The 18,490-nt window shown below is 30.4% G+C and overlaps 1 protein-coding gene across 1 annotated transcript; it reads right to left on the reverse strand.

Moving 5' to 3' along the window:
- Positions 1–11,374: 11,374 nt before the first annotated feature.
- Positions 11,375–14,833, reverse strand: PDF1A (peptide deformylase 1A). The gene is made up of 4 exons (XM_011037375.1): positions 14,318–14,833; positions 13,741–13,830; positions 13,566–13,633; positions 11,375–11,933 (listed from the first exon to the last, which is right to left on the reverse strand). The coding sequence occupies exons 1-4, from the start codon at positions 14,816–14,818 to the stop codon at positions 11,693–11,695; spliced, it is 900 nt and encodes a 299-aa protein (XP_011035677.1). The 5' UTR covers positions 14,819–14,833; the 3' UTR covers positions 11,375–11,692.
- Between the last annotated feature and the right edge of the window lie 3,657 nt (positions 14,834–18,490).

Genomic DNA, 18,490 nt, shown 5'->3' on the forward strand with positions numbered 1-18,490 from the left:
ATTGTCACCAAGTCAAGAGTTGGCCATCCACTCATTAATTAGTCATCAAATCAATAGTTCCTAATTTTGGCCTATAAAAGGAGGCATTTGTCATGCAATTAGGCATCTTGGTCTCCAGACCAAGATTATGTTATTGCTTTCTCTCTTTGTTTTTTTGTAATGCTTAAGTTTTTCTTTCATTAATATCTTGTTTATGCCTTTCATTTCCTTTCCTTTACTGAGTTAACTTTTATCTTATTTAAGTTTTTATTTTATTTATTTACTTTTCTTTATTTTATTATGTTTAGTTAAGTTTATTATATTAAGGTGAAAAGGTTATACTAATGGTGTAAGAATAAGTATAGTGTAAACTGAACATAGACATTAATGTTTGATACTAACATGTTTTATATTTGTTATCTTGTTCACTCTTTAATACTTTGCTTGTTAAATGACTAATCTAGATTTATGTTGTATAACACTTGGTACAATAAATATTTGGCACGCTCATAGCCCATACTATATGGTATAATCGACACCTGAGCTATGAAAGAAACTTGATTTGTTGTTAACATAAGTTATAATCATGAATGCTTGACAAGATTTACAAGTATTAGTATTAATTGAATAAGATAACTAATGTAATCATGTTAACAATTTATAATCTGATTGAAACCTCTTATGTGTGTGGTTTTCAATTGAATAATAAGAGTTTATGCTATACTTGTTTAACATACCATTAGTGGATCCTCTAACCTTGACATTTGTTGTCATCATTGTTTAATCATTAAATTAATCTTCCATCTCAAAGTTCTCATCAACTTCTTCTTTTTATTCTATTACTACTACTACTACTATTGCTGTTGTTGTTGTATTATTATTATCTATAATTTATACAATTAACCTCCCTGTGGTTCGACCCCGATCTTGCCGGGTTATTTATTACTTCGACACTCCTGCACTTGGGAGAAGACATCAATCTTTTAGTTGTGTCACAACACATCTATTAGGTCAAGTGAACATGAGATGCTAAAAAACACCTCTAATAATCTAAATTATGTTGGATTTAAATAAGGAATGCTTGTTGAGGTGGCTGAAAAAGAAGCAACGACAATTGGAGTAATAATTGACATACACTCAAACATACTAGCATTATTTTAAGATCATCATTGTATTATTGTTTTGAAAGACAAGATCATTTATAGTGGAAGAAACCCCGATTCCAAGGAAATAATTAAAAAGGCCAAGATTATAATGGTAAATTCAGTACCTAAATGTGTAATAAAATGCTCTAGAAAGACCGAATTGCCACTAATTAGTAAAACATCATCAACATAGACCAAAAAAATACCATAGCCTTAATAAAACAAAGAATAAATAAGTATTAGCTTTAGAGCTATGAAATCTAAAGGAGACTAGTAACTAACTAAGCTGATCAAACCATGCATAAGGTGTTTTCCAAATATAATAAAGAGAACAACTAAGTTTTGTAAACATGGTGTGGCAACCGAGGATAAAAAAAGTCAGGGGCTAAGCTATAAATACATTTGCATCAATAAACCTATTAATGAAAGCATTATGAACATCAAAATGATATACCAACTAGCCATGAGTAACACTAACACTAAGAATTGTCTGAACATTACAAGGCTTCACCACTAGACTAAATATCTACTGAAAATCAATTTTTTTTTTATTGATAATAATCTTTGTCCACCAGATATGTTTTGTCATGCTTAAGAGTTTCGTATGCCCTATGTTAAATCTAGTATATCCATTCACAACCTACCATATTCATAGTAGGATTTTATGGTACAAAGAACGAAGTATCATTAGAAGTAAAAATAAAATAAAATTAATATTCATAGTTGATTGTTGTTTAGGATATCATTTAGTCTTAGTGAAAGACAATGGTTTAAGGGTAAAGTCAGAAAAGATACTAACAATGCTCTAGAAGGATGAGTACGATTAAGTCATAAAATTATATGATGTTCAATCTGTATATTTAGAGGAGATGTGGAAAGAAAAGGAGATGAAGTGGTAATGAGTCCAGGATCAATAAAAAAATTTAGACTTAGAGTTGTAGATAAAAACAAAAAAAACATAAGTAAGCAAGAGGCAAGACGATGAGAGAAAGGTAAGGAGGGTGTGAATACTAAGAGGAAGATAAAGTGGATTTAGAACACGAAGGTTTTTCTTTCTAAACTACTAGAGATAAGACAAATTGAGAAAAAAGATTATTAAAGAGTTTAGATGTTGGTAGGTTGACCCAATAGGTAGAGATAAAAGTTAAATATAAAAAAGATCAAGAGGAAGAAATACTAATTAGACTGGTGGAAATGAAAAAAAAGGGGGGGGGGAGAATGACTCATAAACAGTACAATGACAAACAATATATATATACATATATAATGAGAGTGAATATCCATACTCTGGTAACTAATATATAGTGAACTATAACCTATGAATACATATGATGAAAAGTGAAAATCTATTTTATACCGATCATACGGTTGCAGATAAATAAAAATTAGCATAAGTGAGGATTATCAAAACGATGATGCCAAAGTTTAGGTGACATACGAACATCAAGAAAAGTATGAGTATTAGGTGGAGAAGACTGGGCATGAAGGATGTAAAGTCTAATTTTAACAGTGTTGAAAAGAAGAATAGTATTAGAAATAAAATCTTTAACAAAGCAAACATAACTATGAATTAAAAAAATCATTATTATCGATAATAAATTGATGTATAGAGAGAAAGATTTTGTTATATCAGGAACATGTAAGATAGATGACAATATTAACGTACAAGTATGTATGTCATTGAAGGAATCATTAATAGTAAAGATTAAGAAACCTTTACCACCCCACTTTAAGATAATAAAAATTATTATATGACTTTACATATGAGAGGTTAGTAATATAAAGAGTGACATGATGAGTGGCTTTAGAGTTTGAGTGCTAAAAAGAAAAATCAAAACCAATAAATCCATCATTAGAATTTTTCAAAATCATAAAGTTCATGAGGCCAAGAAACCAAAGTTTTTCTCACCTCTAGATTGAATATAACTTATACCTTCATTAATGGTTTAAAAAGGATATTACGTGGTCAAATAATCCTAGTTTTCACATAATTGAAACCGTGAATAGGGAAACAATGTAGTGATATTTGAATTGTTGTTGTCGTAACCTAATTTTAGATTTCCCTAAAATTTCTCACTTTTCATGTAAAAAATATTTTTCTTTTAAAACAAGAAGAAAAAGGAAAAATTAAAAAAAAAAGAAGAAGAAAAGATAATACTTCAGATCAATCAAGTATGCACAACTGTTCATAATGCTAGGTTGATGGATAATTTGGGGTCTTGTTAAAGAAATATTGGAAAACATATTGGAAACTTGGTCATGACTGCACAAATTAAAGGTTTAAGGACCAACATGGATGAGATTGCAAAGTTTGGCAATCCAATTTTGACAGATAAAAGCTTAATTAAAGAGAAAGTAAAAGAAAATAGGTAAAATTACAAAGCTAGAGTAACCAATGGCTCAATTAAACTTTGAAAGGGCTTAATTTGCTTAATCAAGAGTGAAATTAAAAGTTTTAGAAGCTTAAAGAGTCAATTAAAGACTAAATTGAAAAAAAATTGAAACTAATATCCATTTTATATGGAATGCATAAATGTAAAAGACCAATTATAAAATTTCAGAGATGAAATTGAAAAGATTATTAAAAACATGGATAATTTTAGGCTTAATTGAAAGGTTTAAAAAGTTTAGATGGAAAATTAAAAAATGACTTATCTATCAATGTAAAGTATGTAAGATGATCACATCTATTCCAAAGTTATTATGGTTAATTTGATACCTATCAATGTAAGGTAATTGTATCCATCCTAATAATAACATAATTACTTTGATGAATAATTATGTATACAAGGTATTCATATTCATTCAAGCATTATTCTAACTAATGGAGGTATATGACACGACGAAAAGATTGATGTCTTCTACCAAGTGCAGGAGTGTCGAAGTAATAAATAACCCGTCAAGACCGGGGTCGAACCACAGGGAGGTTAATTGTACAAATTATAAATAACAATAATACAACAACAATAACAATAATAACAAGAACAATAATAATAGTAATAACAGCAATAATAATAATAATAATAATAGTACTAATAATAATAATAGTACTAATAATAATAATAGTAGTAGTAGTAGTAGTAGTAGTAGTAATAATAATAATAATAATAAAGAAAAAGAAGAAGAAGATGAGAACTTTGAGATGGAATATTAATATAAGGATTGAATAATGATAATAACAAATGTCAAGGTTAGAGGATCCACTAATGGTATGTCAAACAAGTATAGTATAAACTCTTATTATTCAATTGGAAACCACACACAAAGGAGGTTCCAATTAGATTATATATTGTTAACATGATTACATTAGTCATCTTATTCGATTAATGCAAATACTTGTAAATCTCGTCAAGCATTCATGATTATAACTTATGTTAACAACAAATCAAGTTCTTTTCATAGCTCAGGTGTCGGTTATACCATACAGTATGGGCTATGAAAGTGCCAAGCATTTGTTGTACCAAATGTTATACAACATAAATCAAGATTAGTCATTTAACAAGCAAAGTATTAAAGAGTGAACAAGATAACAAATATAAAACATGTTAGTATCAAACATTAAATTCCATATTAAGTTTACACTATACTTATTCTTACACCATTAGTGTAACCTTTTCACCTTGACATAATAAACTTAACTAGACATAATGAAAGAAAGAAAAATAAATAAAAAAAATAAGAACATAAATAAGATAAAACTTAACTAAGTAAATGAAAAGAAATGAAAGGCATAAACTTGATATTAATGAAAGCAAAGCATAAACATTACAAAAAATACAAAGAGAGAAAGGAAGAGCATGATCTTGATCTGGAAACCAAGATGCCTAAATGCATGGCAAATGCCTCCTTTTATAGGCTAAAATTGAGAACTATTGATTTGATGACTAATTGATGAGTGGGTGGCCAACTCTTGACTTGGTGAGAATCCTAAATGCATGGCAAATGCCTCCTTTTATAGGCCAAAATTGAGAACTATTGATTTGATGACTAATTGATGAGTAGGTGGCCAACTCTTGACTTGGTGAGAATCATTATCTTCTCTTGTCTGCCCAAAACGTCATTGATAACGTCAAAATTGGAGCCACTTGAAAACATAAAAAGTTGTAGGCAATTGTCTCATCTTTCTTGTGTAAAACATATCTTCTCTTGTCTGCCCAAAACGTCATTGATAACGTCACAATTGGAGCCACTTGAAAACATAAAAGTTGTAGGAAATTGTCTCATCTTTCTTGTGTAAAAACTTCAGCTCATTTGGACTTCTAGAACTCCAAATATGGCCAAAATACTGAACAGTGCTCGGGCTGGAGGACAACTTCGGGCTTCTTTGTTGTTGTAATAATTTGGACTTGAAATATGGCCAAAATACTGAACAGTGCTCGGGCTGGAGGACAGCTTCGGGCTTCTTTGTTGTTGCAATAATTTGGACTTGAAAATGGCTTGTTTAGATCTTGGGCTCCATATGAAAGTTGTAGGCCTATATCTTAAATTTCCATCCATATAAAGTAGACCTAAATCTGAGATCTATAGCTCCAGCTATGACCATATGAAAGTTGTAGGCCTATGTCTTACCTTTCCATCAATATAAAGTAGACCTAAATCTGAGATCTATTGCTCCAGATATGACCCAATTACCGAACAGTGTTCCGGTTTGGATTGCATCGACATCTCTTTTCTAATTTTGGTCATCTCTTTGCCCTTGCAATTTAAGTTCTTAAAGTCATCAATCAATCCTTTCATTTATGTGATAGGCCTGCATTTAAAATGAACATTTACCACAAATTAAAGGTATCTTATATTATTAGATATATTATTATAAAACATGTTTTAGTTAAGGAGTTATTGATACTTCAAGTGCAAAATGATGATATAAAACCATAATAAAAATACACTTTTAAGTACTAATCAGTATACCATTGTACGCAAGATACTCTTATTCATTCCAATAATATCATCACAAGTTTGATACATATCAATGTACGTCAAGTATTTGTATTCACTTCAATTATATCATAATGAGTTGATACACATCAATGTACGTAAGGTACTCATATTCATTCTAATATTTATTGAATCAATAAAACAATAAATTCTAAATTTTAACAATAAGTTTACATAAATTGCAAAGACAAGGTGTAATGCACCTATTTAAAGCATATGCACGTGCTGCCACTTCATGCAATTATCAAGTCCTCACAGCCTTCCCTGTACCATCGGGGATTCAGTTTTTATCAACAATACAACCACTATAAAAACTTCATTTAATTCTAATGGAATTAGTATTCTCAAACCAATCATAAGAAATTTCATTGGCATTTTATACTCTTACCCATTTTCATGTTCATATTCTTATAATTTTATTATTAAAACCACCACTCAATAGAAATTCCAAACAAAGATTAAAAATTATCTAATTTTGATCGATTTAGCTTAACCAACCCAAAATATTATCTAGTGTTTTAATCATAATTAAAGCTAGAAAACTCGGTTTTAGGTGTGATTTGTTTTTATGAAAGGCTGAAACATAGAAATATAACTTTCATAAAGAAATCAAGTCCAAAATTATTTTGTTTTAAAGCTCAAAATCAACAATCACAATTGCCCTTCCTTTACAACTAAAATTTTAGACAACAAGGATTTTCATCCCTTGAAAATCCTTTTCAATTTCTAACTTGTTTTCATGATCATTTGGCATCATTAAATCACAAATTTAAACCAATTTTAAAACAAAACATTCAAATAAATTTCCTATTTCTACAATATATTAAGATCTAGCCAAAATAGACACGTGAATGAAATTGATTAGTCTAACCTAATATTGGGAGACTAATGATACTAATGATATTCATTAGTATCGGTAATTATGTTCCATAAAATAGGAGAAAAAATATTGATTAGTTATTCTAAAAGAATTAGATAAGCTAATGATACCAATAAAGGAATTTCTTCATATCAAGTGAAACTTGATTAATAAAGAGATGGTGTTTGAAACTGTTGAGTTATGTTGAGATTTTCAAGATAAAATTATTCTCGGTAAATGGGATATGAGATTAGATTGATATTAGTAATAAATATAAAATATATATTGTAAAAGAGGTTTATGTCTAATTTTATGTATCAAAAAAAATTCTATGGAGATTATTACCTATCATTGTTATTGTTTGTTACTACCTTTTTATATTTATATGTACACATTAATTTTTATTTTCAGGTCCATCAAAATCGCATCAGGAGTGATATTGGTTTAGTTACCTTTTGCTTTTGACCATGAAATTATTTGTAAATTAAGAAACTTATCTCCTAAAACTTGAAATGTAATATTAATCCATAAATTTGAATGTATGACTTTAATCTAATGTTTGTAACTTTAAGTGTCTATTTAACCATACATGCTTATAGTTGAAATCAATCTTTCACTTGAATTACAGTATATGATGTTATTGGATAAGATATGATATGTTGTGTTGATGATGATGATGAGTTGGGTTGAGATCTAGGATGATCGGATCGGGTTATGAAATAAAATTGCAAATGTAAAATGATTTTATCAATAACTTGGGACCTCCTAGTATAAAAGAGACTCCACTGAAATTTTGATAGAAATTTTGGTGGAACCTGTATAAAGAAAATTACCTAAAATTTTTCAATGTATTGCAAAAAGGATGTAGAAAATCAGTGTTATTACAGTTGATATCAGAGCCTAGTTGTGATTCAATAGACTTTATAAGTAGGAAAAGTATAATGAATTGCATATATTAAGATAAAATGAACTAGACATAAAATATATATACTTGGTTACCACGAGTGTGGTAATTAAAGAAAGTGATACTGGGTTGTCAAGAAATCGATATCTAAGAACATAAGCTATTACCTCGTGATTATGAGATCAATAACATATAATAAATGTGGAACCATTATTTGATATATGTTAGATGATAGTCAAGGATTCATTAATGAAATATATTTGAAATATTAATAAAATAATAAAGTAACAACAATGTTTATTGTCATGACAAAATATGAATGGATGAGATGAAACCATGTATTAATTACTACTAGAGTGAATATAATTATTGTTTAGGCTAATTTTTAATCGGTGCTTTCACCTTCAATCCTCCTAATTTCATTACACTATCTTTTATTATAATTTATTCCTTAAAAATATTTTATTATTTTTCTCATTATTTTATTTATCAAAACGGGTTACCAGTTTCTTTATTCTTATGAATTTTAAATCAGAACTCATTTTATGAAGGTCATCCCTTCCATTATATATCATCATTTATCTATTATTTTATATCTTGGTTTACATCACTCATCGAGATCTTATAACTTTTAATTTTATGTTTATATAGGAGTTTACACATCCATATATTTAAATTATAAATTTTTAAGATTTCACAAGATAAATTAAGCATATGTGTGTCAAATTTTGTCATTTCTAGGTTTTGTCTTAATTAGTGTTGGGCTTGAGTATATATGTTAAAGTTGTACATGGATTAGGGTTTTTTGTTTTTCATGGCATATGTTTGCTAAGTTTTAGACTGATTTTGTTTTAGGCTGCGTTTTAAACTTTTACATTTTTGGCTCCAAGCTTGGACTTTGTTTAATACTTCAAAAAAAATAAGAAAATATATATAAAGTTTTCATAGTAAAATTTTGCATAATGGCCAAGTTTGTTAAAAAAAGATGTATGTTTTTTCATTTATGTATAATATTTTTATATTTTTATACATGCAAAATATTTTTATATTTTTTTTCATTTATATATAAAGTTCAAATATTTTGCATTGTTTTAACATTTTATACTTTCCCTTTTGTTTTAGCATTTTTTTACAAAAAAAAAATATAAAAATATTTTGCATGTATATTTGAACTTTATAACAAGTTTATAAAGTCATGTTAGAACTTGACCAAAATTAAAAGGCATGTTGGATTGATATATAAAAATTTTTAAAATAATAAAACCATCAACCTTTAAAAACAAAATGTTTATTACCTGGACTCATAATGAGCCATATTCTTGAACAATAAAAAAACAAAGCATGGTTCATGAATTTTTTAGAAAAAATATCAAAATTTTCAATTAAAAGCATCAAAATAAAAAAAATATTCGTATTCACTAATACCAAAATTAAGAATACTTTCAGTATTCATTAACGTTAGAGTTAAAAATATTAGCACCATAATTAAAAATAATTTTGAACTCTAATATTCATTAACATCAAAGACATGAATATCCTATATTTTTTTCATGTAACACTTGTCAACGCTAGAGTTAAAAGTGTTTATAGTTGAATATTCACTAACACTAAAGTCAAGAATATTATAGACAGACCATCAATAGTATAACACAATAGACTCTTAGCAATTTAGAACAAAACAAGTAATGCAGCCTACTTCAGATAGAATGTTGTAGAGGTGATAGTATTTTTCTTTTAGCGTTATTAGTCTTGTACCATAAAATTTATGTTAATCAATTAAGATTCTCAATGACTATAATGTAGGTGGTGATTTTTTAAACAAGATATTTTTTCTCTAAGAATAAGTTGTCAAATATTTATTTCTTTTTTATTTTTAATGATCGTCACGATGTCGAGTAGCGATAATTGTCATTGTCTTGCTTACTAGAGAGGTTTTGAAAAATATTTTTTATTGATAAGTTCATGACTTAGTAAAAACAATTGTAGTAAAATAAAAAATATTGATTATGCTCGAGCCATAAAAGTTGTTATAAGATCTATAAACTTTTCACAATTTCCTTTGAACAAGTAAGGATTAAAACTTGAAAGATCAAAAGGTTTACCAGTAATTGTGAATTCATCGCTACAAGTCTTTCCATGTTGTAAGTAGGTTGTGATGTTTTTACCAAGTTTTTAACATACTTCAATCAAGGTTAAGTGTATAGATTTACTGGGTATTATGGAAGGAGTGGTTAGTGTCGATACTAGAATGTTTCAAATGACATGGGTCTAATCCAACCAATGATTAGAGACAATACCCTAGTGGAGAGGAAGGCAATCAGTTTGTTCATGAGTAGTTGATCTTGTTCCATGCACTAGTATAGGCTGATTGATTTCTCTAGTGTTATTAGTAATGATGATTTTGGCAAGACACGAGTGCATACCATCCACGAATTTAAATAAGTCACAATCTATATATATATAAAAAAAAAATTTAACCTGTTATCTCCATAGAGATATAATTGTTCTGTAAGTTTGACAGAAATGGCTGTGAGCATGTTAAAGGTTGCAGTTGTCATGAGTTGTTTGGCATGGAGTCAACACCATTAGGGTTGCATGAGGGTAGTGTCATCAAGGTAGGTTTTGTTGCTTGTGAAGTAGCATGCAGGAGGCTCTAGTACCATAATAGAACAAGAACAAGGAAGAGAAATGGAAGAAATTATCATGAACTATCTTGTATTGTTGTTATGTATTCTATTTCAATAATCAATGTGTACAGGTATATTATATGTACATATGGATTGATACATCTAACCTAACTCTAATGAAATTTGTATGGTAGACCCTATATATATATATATAGTACTCCAACAAATAACTGTGTCTGGAGATATGTTTAATCTTTGCTTTAATAAATAGAAGGCTTATGCGTGGCCACCATGAAAGTTAAATTAACAAGTGAAATGACTATATTCTAAATTTTCTCGAACCTTGTAAACACGTTCTTTGTAGTCATTCTTCTATCGGTACATAAAATTCATCATGAGATACATTTTTTGTAAATCAATAATAGAGCTACGAAGACAAGGTGGCTTCAAGTACCTGAGAATGAAAAAGTAGCTAGCAATTCCACAGAAAAAATCAGCTTTCGCTACCAGTATTTTGTTTTCTATTTGTTGTGCTAACAAGCTAAGAACTCATTTGACAATTCATGTGACAGGCTGCATAAATGTAATGAATCGTGGGGAAAAAAAATCCTATGGTTAGATTTTTGACCAGTGCCGCATCGATTTCTGCGCATTAACAAAATTGTTGATTAACCAGTATCATTGCCTTTTTGCTAGAAACAAGTCAGTGTACTACAGATTTCTGCAAGAAAGCTTGAACAGATTACTGCATGTCATCGAGAGCATGATGGAACACAACGATAAAATACGGAATCAAAATTTAATTATGATATTCTTCCCAGGTTTTTTTTATGTGATGGTTTCTTTGAGTTTTTGGTGTTGCAAATGATAGCATTTGTGTCACTGCTATAAAGAGGGAACATGCTAAAATACATCATGCTCCTTATAAGCTATCAGTAGTGCCAGCATCTGGACACTCCAGAATCTCAATTTGCAGCCATGAATCAGTAGATCAAGAAAAAAAAATCCATTTACTTTCAGCTGAAACAACATTCAACGTTGAACAGCAGAAACCATTTGGAACATGCTCGAAGAACGAATTATCATATTTTTCTGTGCAGTTCTTCCAGAAAAACAAAAGACCAAAAAAAGAATTCAAAGCTATGATTGCTACAGAATCAAATTGATCGGGAAGCATCAGTTAATTGTTCACCATGTCCCATAAATTGGATCTAGACTAAAAGTTAACCTCTAGCACCAGCTAGCGAGAACCAGGCTTTGGGCAACCCTCAGCAAGAGGCAAGTCCAAATTTTCCACAGTTCTGAATGTTCTTGGGACCATCTTGTCAACATAAAGAGTTCCTTCCAAATGATCACACTCGTGCTGTAGGATACGAGCCTGCCAACCAGAGGCATCCACTTTGATAGGCTGGCCATCACGACTCAAACCTGTAACCTCAACATCAAGATGTCTCTCCACAATTGCTCTGAACCCATCAACACTGCAAAAATACCATAAGAAAAGAAAGAAAGAAAAGATTACCTACATTGCTCATCAATTTAAAACTTTTCGCTATCCATACAATTATCTTTCTCTGTCAATGAAACATCTAGGATAGAGAAATTAACAGTTTTTTTATCTGCTCATGGAAACCAATAACACCTGGATGGTATCCTGGTGGGAAAAAAAAAAAAAAAAAAAAAAAAAAAAAAAAAAAAAAAAAAAAAAAAAAAAAAAAAAAAAAAAAAAAAAAAAAAAAAAAAACAGTGGTATTGAAATAAGTGCACCTTTAATCGATAATTATTCTACCTGTTACATTAGCATCTGCAGACCATATTTTGGTAGCAGCTCATTGGCAATATATTCGAAGTGTTTACAGGTTTGCAAAATGCAAAATATCTTGGCATTGTAACTGGGGGAACAAATTTGATCCATCAATCCACCAAAAATGCTAGCAAACAGAAATCAACTTGGGGAGACCTCTCATATCAAGGCTTATGAACATTTCTTATTTTAAATGTACAAGATCAACTTCAGCAGGATGAAATCTTCCAACGAGAAGAACATTGCATCTGCCTTCTAACATTTAAACTTCCTCTTTTCTTTATTAAAAGAAGGGAACATTTGTAAGTGAGCAAGTGCTTCAAAATTCACATGTATAACACTAGAGGTGCCCACCTCTCATGCATATCTCCATAACTTAGTTTTGATACCATTAAAGTGGAAGCATAAGAGGCAGCAGTCCTACACTCCATCATTTTTCATGGGTGACTGCTCTCGGGACGTGAACCTGCACCCTTAAGATTGAAAGCCTAAGACTTCTAGTTTTATGGCAGAACCAATCAATGACCCTTCTCTCGTATCTCTTCAATCTTGCTAATTCATCTCATTCTCTAGAAATTTTTATGGTGCCCAAGCTGGAATATTGTGTCCTACATCTTGAAACTAACTCGAGCAGCCTGATTATACAGTGAACCTCAACTTCTGTAATATTTGTCTATACATAAATGCATGGAAAGAGAAAGGAAAGGGAAAAGAAAAGCATGAACTTAAGCACTTACAAAATATATAGCTTTGTAAAAGAATGAGCTTTCAACTTTGTGTGAATCAGAGTGTGTCACAGATAGATATCTGAATGATCTGATTTCAGCATACAAACAAAACTAGGAGCCTAAAATGAGTGTGTGTGCATGAGTATCAACAGAATTGCCATGGTTCTTTCAGGTTCACACTCTATGGGTCTTAAAATCCACCATTTAGTATAGAAAATTGAGGGTAAAAAGCCATCCCCATGCATGATTATATGAAGATAGTTAAATGAATTTCCTAGCAATATACTCAATCACTAGGGGAACTGAGGAAGTGGAGAAGGTAGGACCAATTTCTTTGCTTGTTAACTAGCGATGAAATGTCAGCTTCTGGAAAATATTTTCCATAATTTTTTAATAAACTTCAGACAACGAAAGGTGCATGTGCATATTATTTACTTAGTGTTCTGCACATAAGAATAGGTACCATGGTAGAACATTTAGTTATAATGTAGCATTTTATTTGGAACACAAGTGGAAGGTCAAGAGTGAAAAACGAACTACGTAGCAGGAAACCAAATTTCATCATGGATCATCAATCTTACCTCAGACACCCCTCAAAAAAGAATGCGGTCCTATTGCTCTTCTTCTTAAGCTTTGGGTTCACGATCACCTGCCCCAAATTAGCTAATAAATTGTAAAAGTAAAGTGAAAACTCTTGGATGCTGAAAATCTATATGTTTATTGGAATGTTCTCCATAACCAAACAAACAAACGTACCAAGAGATCAAAAGGGCGTCTGTCTTGTGCTTTAGTCTCATTCTTGGGTGCATAACCAATATATTCTGCTGTATCTTCCAAAACTATGATCTGCAGAAATGAAAATGGTGAAACTTTTGTTACATGGAGTAGATTTCTTGTGTTGGGATTGCAAGGCATTTGCAAGAGCTGAAACCCTTTGGATATACAGCACATCAAATGGTTTGCTAACAATAAATGTCGTGGTAGTGGGGAAATGGTGTTTGGATTCTCAATCACTTGTCAAATTTTTTTTCCATTCCTTTGATTTCAATGCAGACTAAAAACTTAAACGCTGACACTTGAGAACTTTTCATCACTCGAAATCTACAAAACCCAAAGCTGTAATCTACTTAATCCTACTTCAGTCTATCACCATCACCATCTAGCATATTCAAAGCTGTACTAAGCAAATCTTTAACCAGTAAAGATGGACCCCCACATTCCCTACATTTTCACAATTTTGTATACCCTCAGTTCCATGTAAGCTAAACAGCATTAACAATCACCAAACTTTCTTTTTAAAAAAAAATAAACAGAGGGAAACAGAAAAACCAGCCCTTAAGGGGATTCCAATCTGAGGAGCAGCAAGACCAACACCAGGAGCCATTCTCATAACCTTAACCATATCATCAATTATCTTCTGTATCCTCTCCGACCCAATTTCCTTCTGGTCAATTTCCCGGGCGGGCTCGTGCAGAACCGGGTCACCCGCTTTAACTATATCAGGCAAGCTGGTTTTCTTCTTTTCTCCCATACCCAGAAGCCAACCCGCTTTGGCGGTGTAAGAGGAAGAGAGAGATTTCCGGGTAGTGAAGTGAGGGTTTGGGTTCATGGACTCGGGTTTTGGAACGAGCATTCGGGTAAAACGAAATATCGGTGGGAGAGTGGTGGGCTTAAAGCATTTTTCAGCGAGTGAAATCGGGAGGAGACGGAGAGGGCATCGGTGGAGAGACTCCATATGATATGATGATGGATGTTGAACTCCGACTGCGAGCAAGGTGAGACTCATGAGAGGGGGTTTTAGGTGGGCGGGGGACGAGTTGGGCTGAAAATCCATTGGGCTAGCCTTATTATTTTATTACTTCTTTTTTTTTTTTGGGCATTTTGGAGGAGGGAAAATAGAGTTTGCGGCTTTAAATTGGTGGGAGTTGTATCGTGATTGTTTCTTAAGTAAGTCTTGCGTTTAATTTATGCTATTGGGTCTAGGAGACTATGGTTTAAGAACCCCAATCTTATTTTTTTTTATTAAATAGGTTGGACAAAACTTCAAGTGAGGATGTACCTAACAAGCAACAAGCAACAGTTGGCCATTTAGATTTACAATGTCTTTTGTTTTTCAAATTATTTCTTATTTAGAAATATATTAACATAATATTTTTTTAAATTTTTTTTTACATCAAAACAATAAAAAAACACTAAAATTTAATTTTAATTTTTTAGGAAAAAAATAAAAAGCAAGATGATAGATGCCAATGCCATATCCATGCTTCAATTTAATCATTCTTCATTTTCTTTTAGAGAATTATTACATATTCCATCTTCAAATCTTAATATAGTACAATATGCAATTCAATGTACTTTTATAAACTTTGAGGATGTATCAGTATCCGTGTAGTGAAAGGTGCAATGGTCCGCAGTCTCGGTAACGAAGGCGTCTCTCGTGCTAACTTTCGGCCCCGGCCCTAGTCTTAAGCCGTCCGTTCTCTTTGAAAAGTCACGATTCCTATCACATGCATGTGGGTAAAATTCAATATATGCGGCAGCATCCTTTTAGGTTAATTTGGGAACTCATCATTTTGCTAGTCTAAACAGCACAATGTATGTTTATTGGGGTATGGAAAGTTCGTTCAAGATACAAGGCCATGTTGGAAAATATATATATATATATATATATATATATATATATAATAATCATGACTTATGAGTGATGAGTGATGAGATGAAAAATTAGAATGAAATGATAGTATTCTGGCATGATTCGAGGTCCAAGTAGTAGTGGATCAATTGAGAGAGGCGGGGTGATTAGGGTTTTGAAGAAAAATAATTAAATCATGTGTATAAAGTTCTTTTAATGTTTTCACTTAGATTTTTTTTTTGTCATTATCAGGTTCATTAAGAGTTTTAATGTTTTCACTTAGATTTTTTTTTTTTTATCATTATCAGGTTCATTAAGAGAATTTTAATCTTTTAACAATGATTAAATATTAATTTAATTAAAAAAATTATTAATATATAGAAGTCATTAATGTATTTTGAACGACATGTATAGTGATTAGTGATTTTATATCGCATAAAATGTATTTATGCTATCTAACGTTGTCCAATTATCTTCCTCCTAGTATGACACATGTTGGTGGAGGTATGTTAATTTGTCGTTGATTGAATTTTTTTTATTTCTTTCTTTTTCTAAAAATTACAAGTTAGTACTTTTTATTGTTAATATTTCAATTTCAGTTCTTATTCTTTTAATTTTTAATTTTTAATTTTTGTTTTTGGATCTTTTATAAAAAATTTATTTATTTTTAATTTTACCTTCAATATAAAAAATTTATTTATTTTTAATTTTACCTTCCATTCCAATTTATCCATATATTATCATTTTGCCCAATTGAACCTTGTCCTTTGAATTCAAATATTTTTTTAGGCCCTTTTATAAAAGTTTTATTGATTTTTAATTTTATCCTTCAATTCAAGTTTATGGTGTGTTATTTTTTTTCAATTTTATTCTTATTCTTGTCATATTTTTGTTATTTTGTTAAAGTTATTTTTCTTTTCAATTCAGGCCTCCAATCAAAAATTTGTAATCACTCTCTAATTTATTTTTTATTTTGAATTTCACTATAATTCTTTTAATTTCTATTTTTTATTTTAGATACTTTTGTATAATTTTTTTTTCAATTTCATTCTTTAATATTTAATTTGCTGGGAATTGGGTTTCACAGTTTTTCATATATATATATATGTTGCTTTTGATTTAGTAACTTGAATCATAGTTTGAAAAATTAGCGCGGTCAACTTTTTTTTTGGTGTATTTTCTTTTCCGATTCCACTAGTAGGCATTAGTTTTTTCAAAAAAATAATTATTTTTGTGGTTTTTTTTAGTTTCTTTTCTATCAGGTTATTTCAATCTCGTGACTTAAGTTATAAGATTTGCAAATTAACCTGGGTCAACTCGTTTTTTATTATTCAAGTTACATGTTTATTATGCTATTTTGAATTAACTTGGGCAAGGTTATTATGATTTTTCAAAAAAAAAATCCATTTATTACTATTACTTTTTTTTTGTCTAATTAAAATAAAATCAAAAGAAAGTATGAAAGCATTATAAGAAGCCACCGCCCAAAAAGAACATGCACTCTTTACCCTCACGAGGGAGAGAAGTTTCTTATGGGTTTTTCTTCGTTTCTATTTTTAACAACTGCTCCCTTTCTACTCTTATCCTATATATATACACACACCCATATGACAGAAATAAAACATAGTGATTTTCAAAAGAAAGAAGGAAAAGAAAAGAAAAAAACAGAAGAAAAGCCACGATGAAGAACAACAGACCCATACCTCCTCAACACCAGGGCTCGACAACTTTCGAAGCAAGAAATATTGATTTTCATAGTTGCAAACAGGATAGAGAAGCTGTGAGGTCGACGTCTCATGCTGTAGAGAATAAAGCAACTGATAATAAGCTAGCAAGTAAACCATATCAAGACGTAGATGCAAGCGCTGAGGCATTCATCAAGAAATTCAGGCAACAACTTACGATCCAGAGGCTTGAATCCATTGAGAATTACGAGCAAATGGTTGAAAAAGGTCTCTAGTTTGCCATCGGAGTCCTTGAGTACGTAATACTGTAATGGTTATGTATGATGATCTCGTGTTGTTTTATTTGTAGTAACTTGTTTCCTCTCTATAATGATCTCATATGTAGGTATGTTTTAGAGAGCAAGCATGTATATGAATAATAAATAATTGCCCAAATATTGAGCATTAATCTCCTTCTTTGCTAAGACTTATGAATTATGATTGTATATAGTATAAATAAGGATTAGCTTTTAAAAAGGAAATTCATGCTGCTAACTTTGTTTAATTTGGACATCTTTTACATTCGAGAAAGATAAAAAATCGATGTAGAAAAATCTTATAAAAAATATAACGGTATAAAAAATAATATTAAAAAGTAATATAAAATTTTAAAATTTCACTTTATAACGGTATAAAAAATAATATTAAAAATTAATATAAAATTTTAAAATTTTACCTAATAATTTAAATTATTAGATTGAATTGATTATATAAAATATATTAAAATTTTATTTAATATTTTGGTACAAAACCTTGATCAGCCTTGATTTTAATCATAATAAAGCTTTGTTGTAACTAATTGATTCCACAAATATTATAGGGACAAATACAACACTTGATGGGAGTGGAACAAGATTAATCTGTTTGTTAAGTCTTCTCCTCTCTTGAGAATGAGACTGGGAAATATTTAAAATAGCAATTATTATTTAATTTACAACTGAAATATTCAATTTTATAAGGGAAGAGCTAGGATTTTAGGAAGGGAGGATGGGATTTACCAGGGTACATTCTTAAGGGATAAAGCAAAATAGGATAGATTCAAAACAATTTTTTAGTCATATTTTCTTTTTTTCAGATTTCATACAACGAGATGGGTTGGATCGCGCTCGAATACCGGATACGTGTCCTGCATCGATGTAAATGGGCCGAC

Source organism: Populus euphratica, unplaced genomic scaffold, assembly GCF_000495115.2.
Source record: "Populus euphratica unplaced genomic scaffold, PopEup_1.0 scaffold33.1, whole genome shotgun sequence".
NCBI classification, from domain to species: Eukaryota; Viridiplantae; Streptophyta; class Magnoliopsida; order Malpighiales; family Salicaceae; genus Populus; species Populus euphratica.

Bases quoted from the DNA above. Each gene is read 5' to 3' on its own strand.
- PDF1A (XM_011037375.1), bottom strand. From the start codon at position 14,818: ATGGATTTTCAGCCCAACTCGTCCCCCGCCCACCTAAAACCCCCTCTC. The intron at 13,831-14,317 runs GCTGGTTTTTCT...TCATTTCTGCAG, and splicing joins AGATTGGAATCCCCTTAAGG to ATCATAGTTTTGGAAGATAC. The intron at 13,634-13,740 runs GTACGTTTGTTT...AATTTGGGGCAG, and splicing joins GACGCCCTTTTGATCTCTTG to GTGATCGTGAACCCAAAGCT.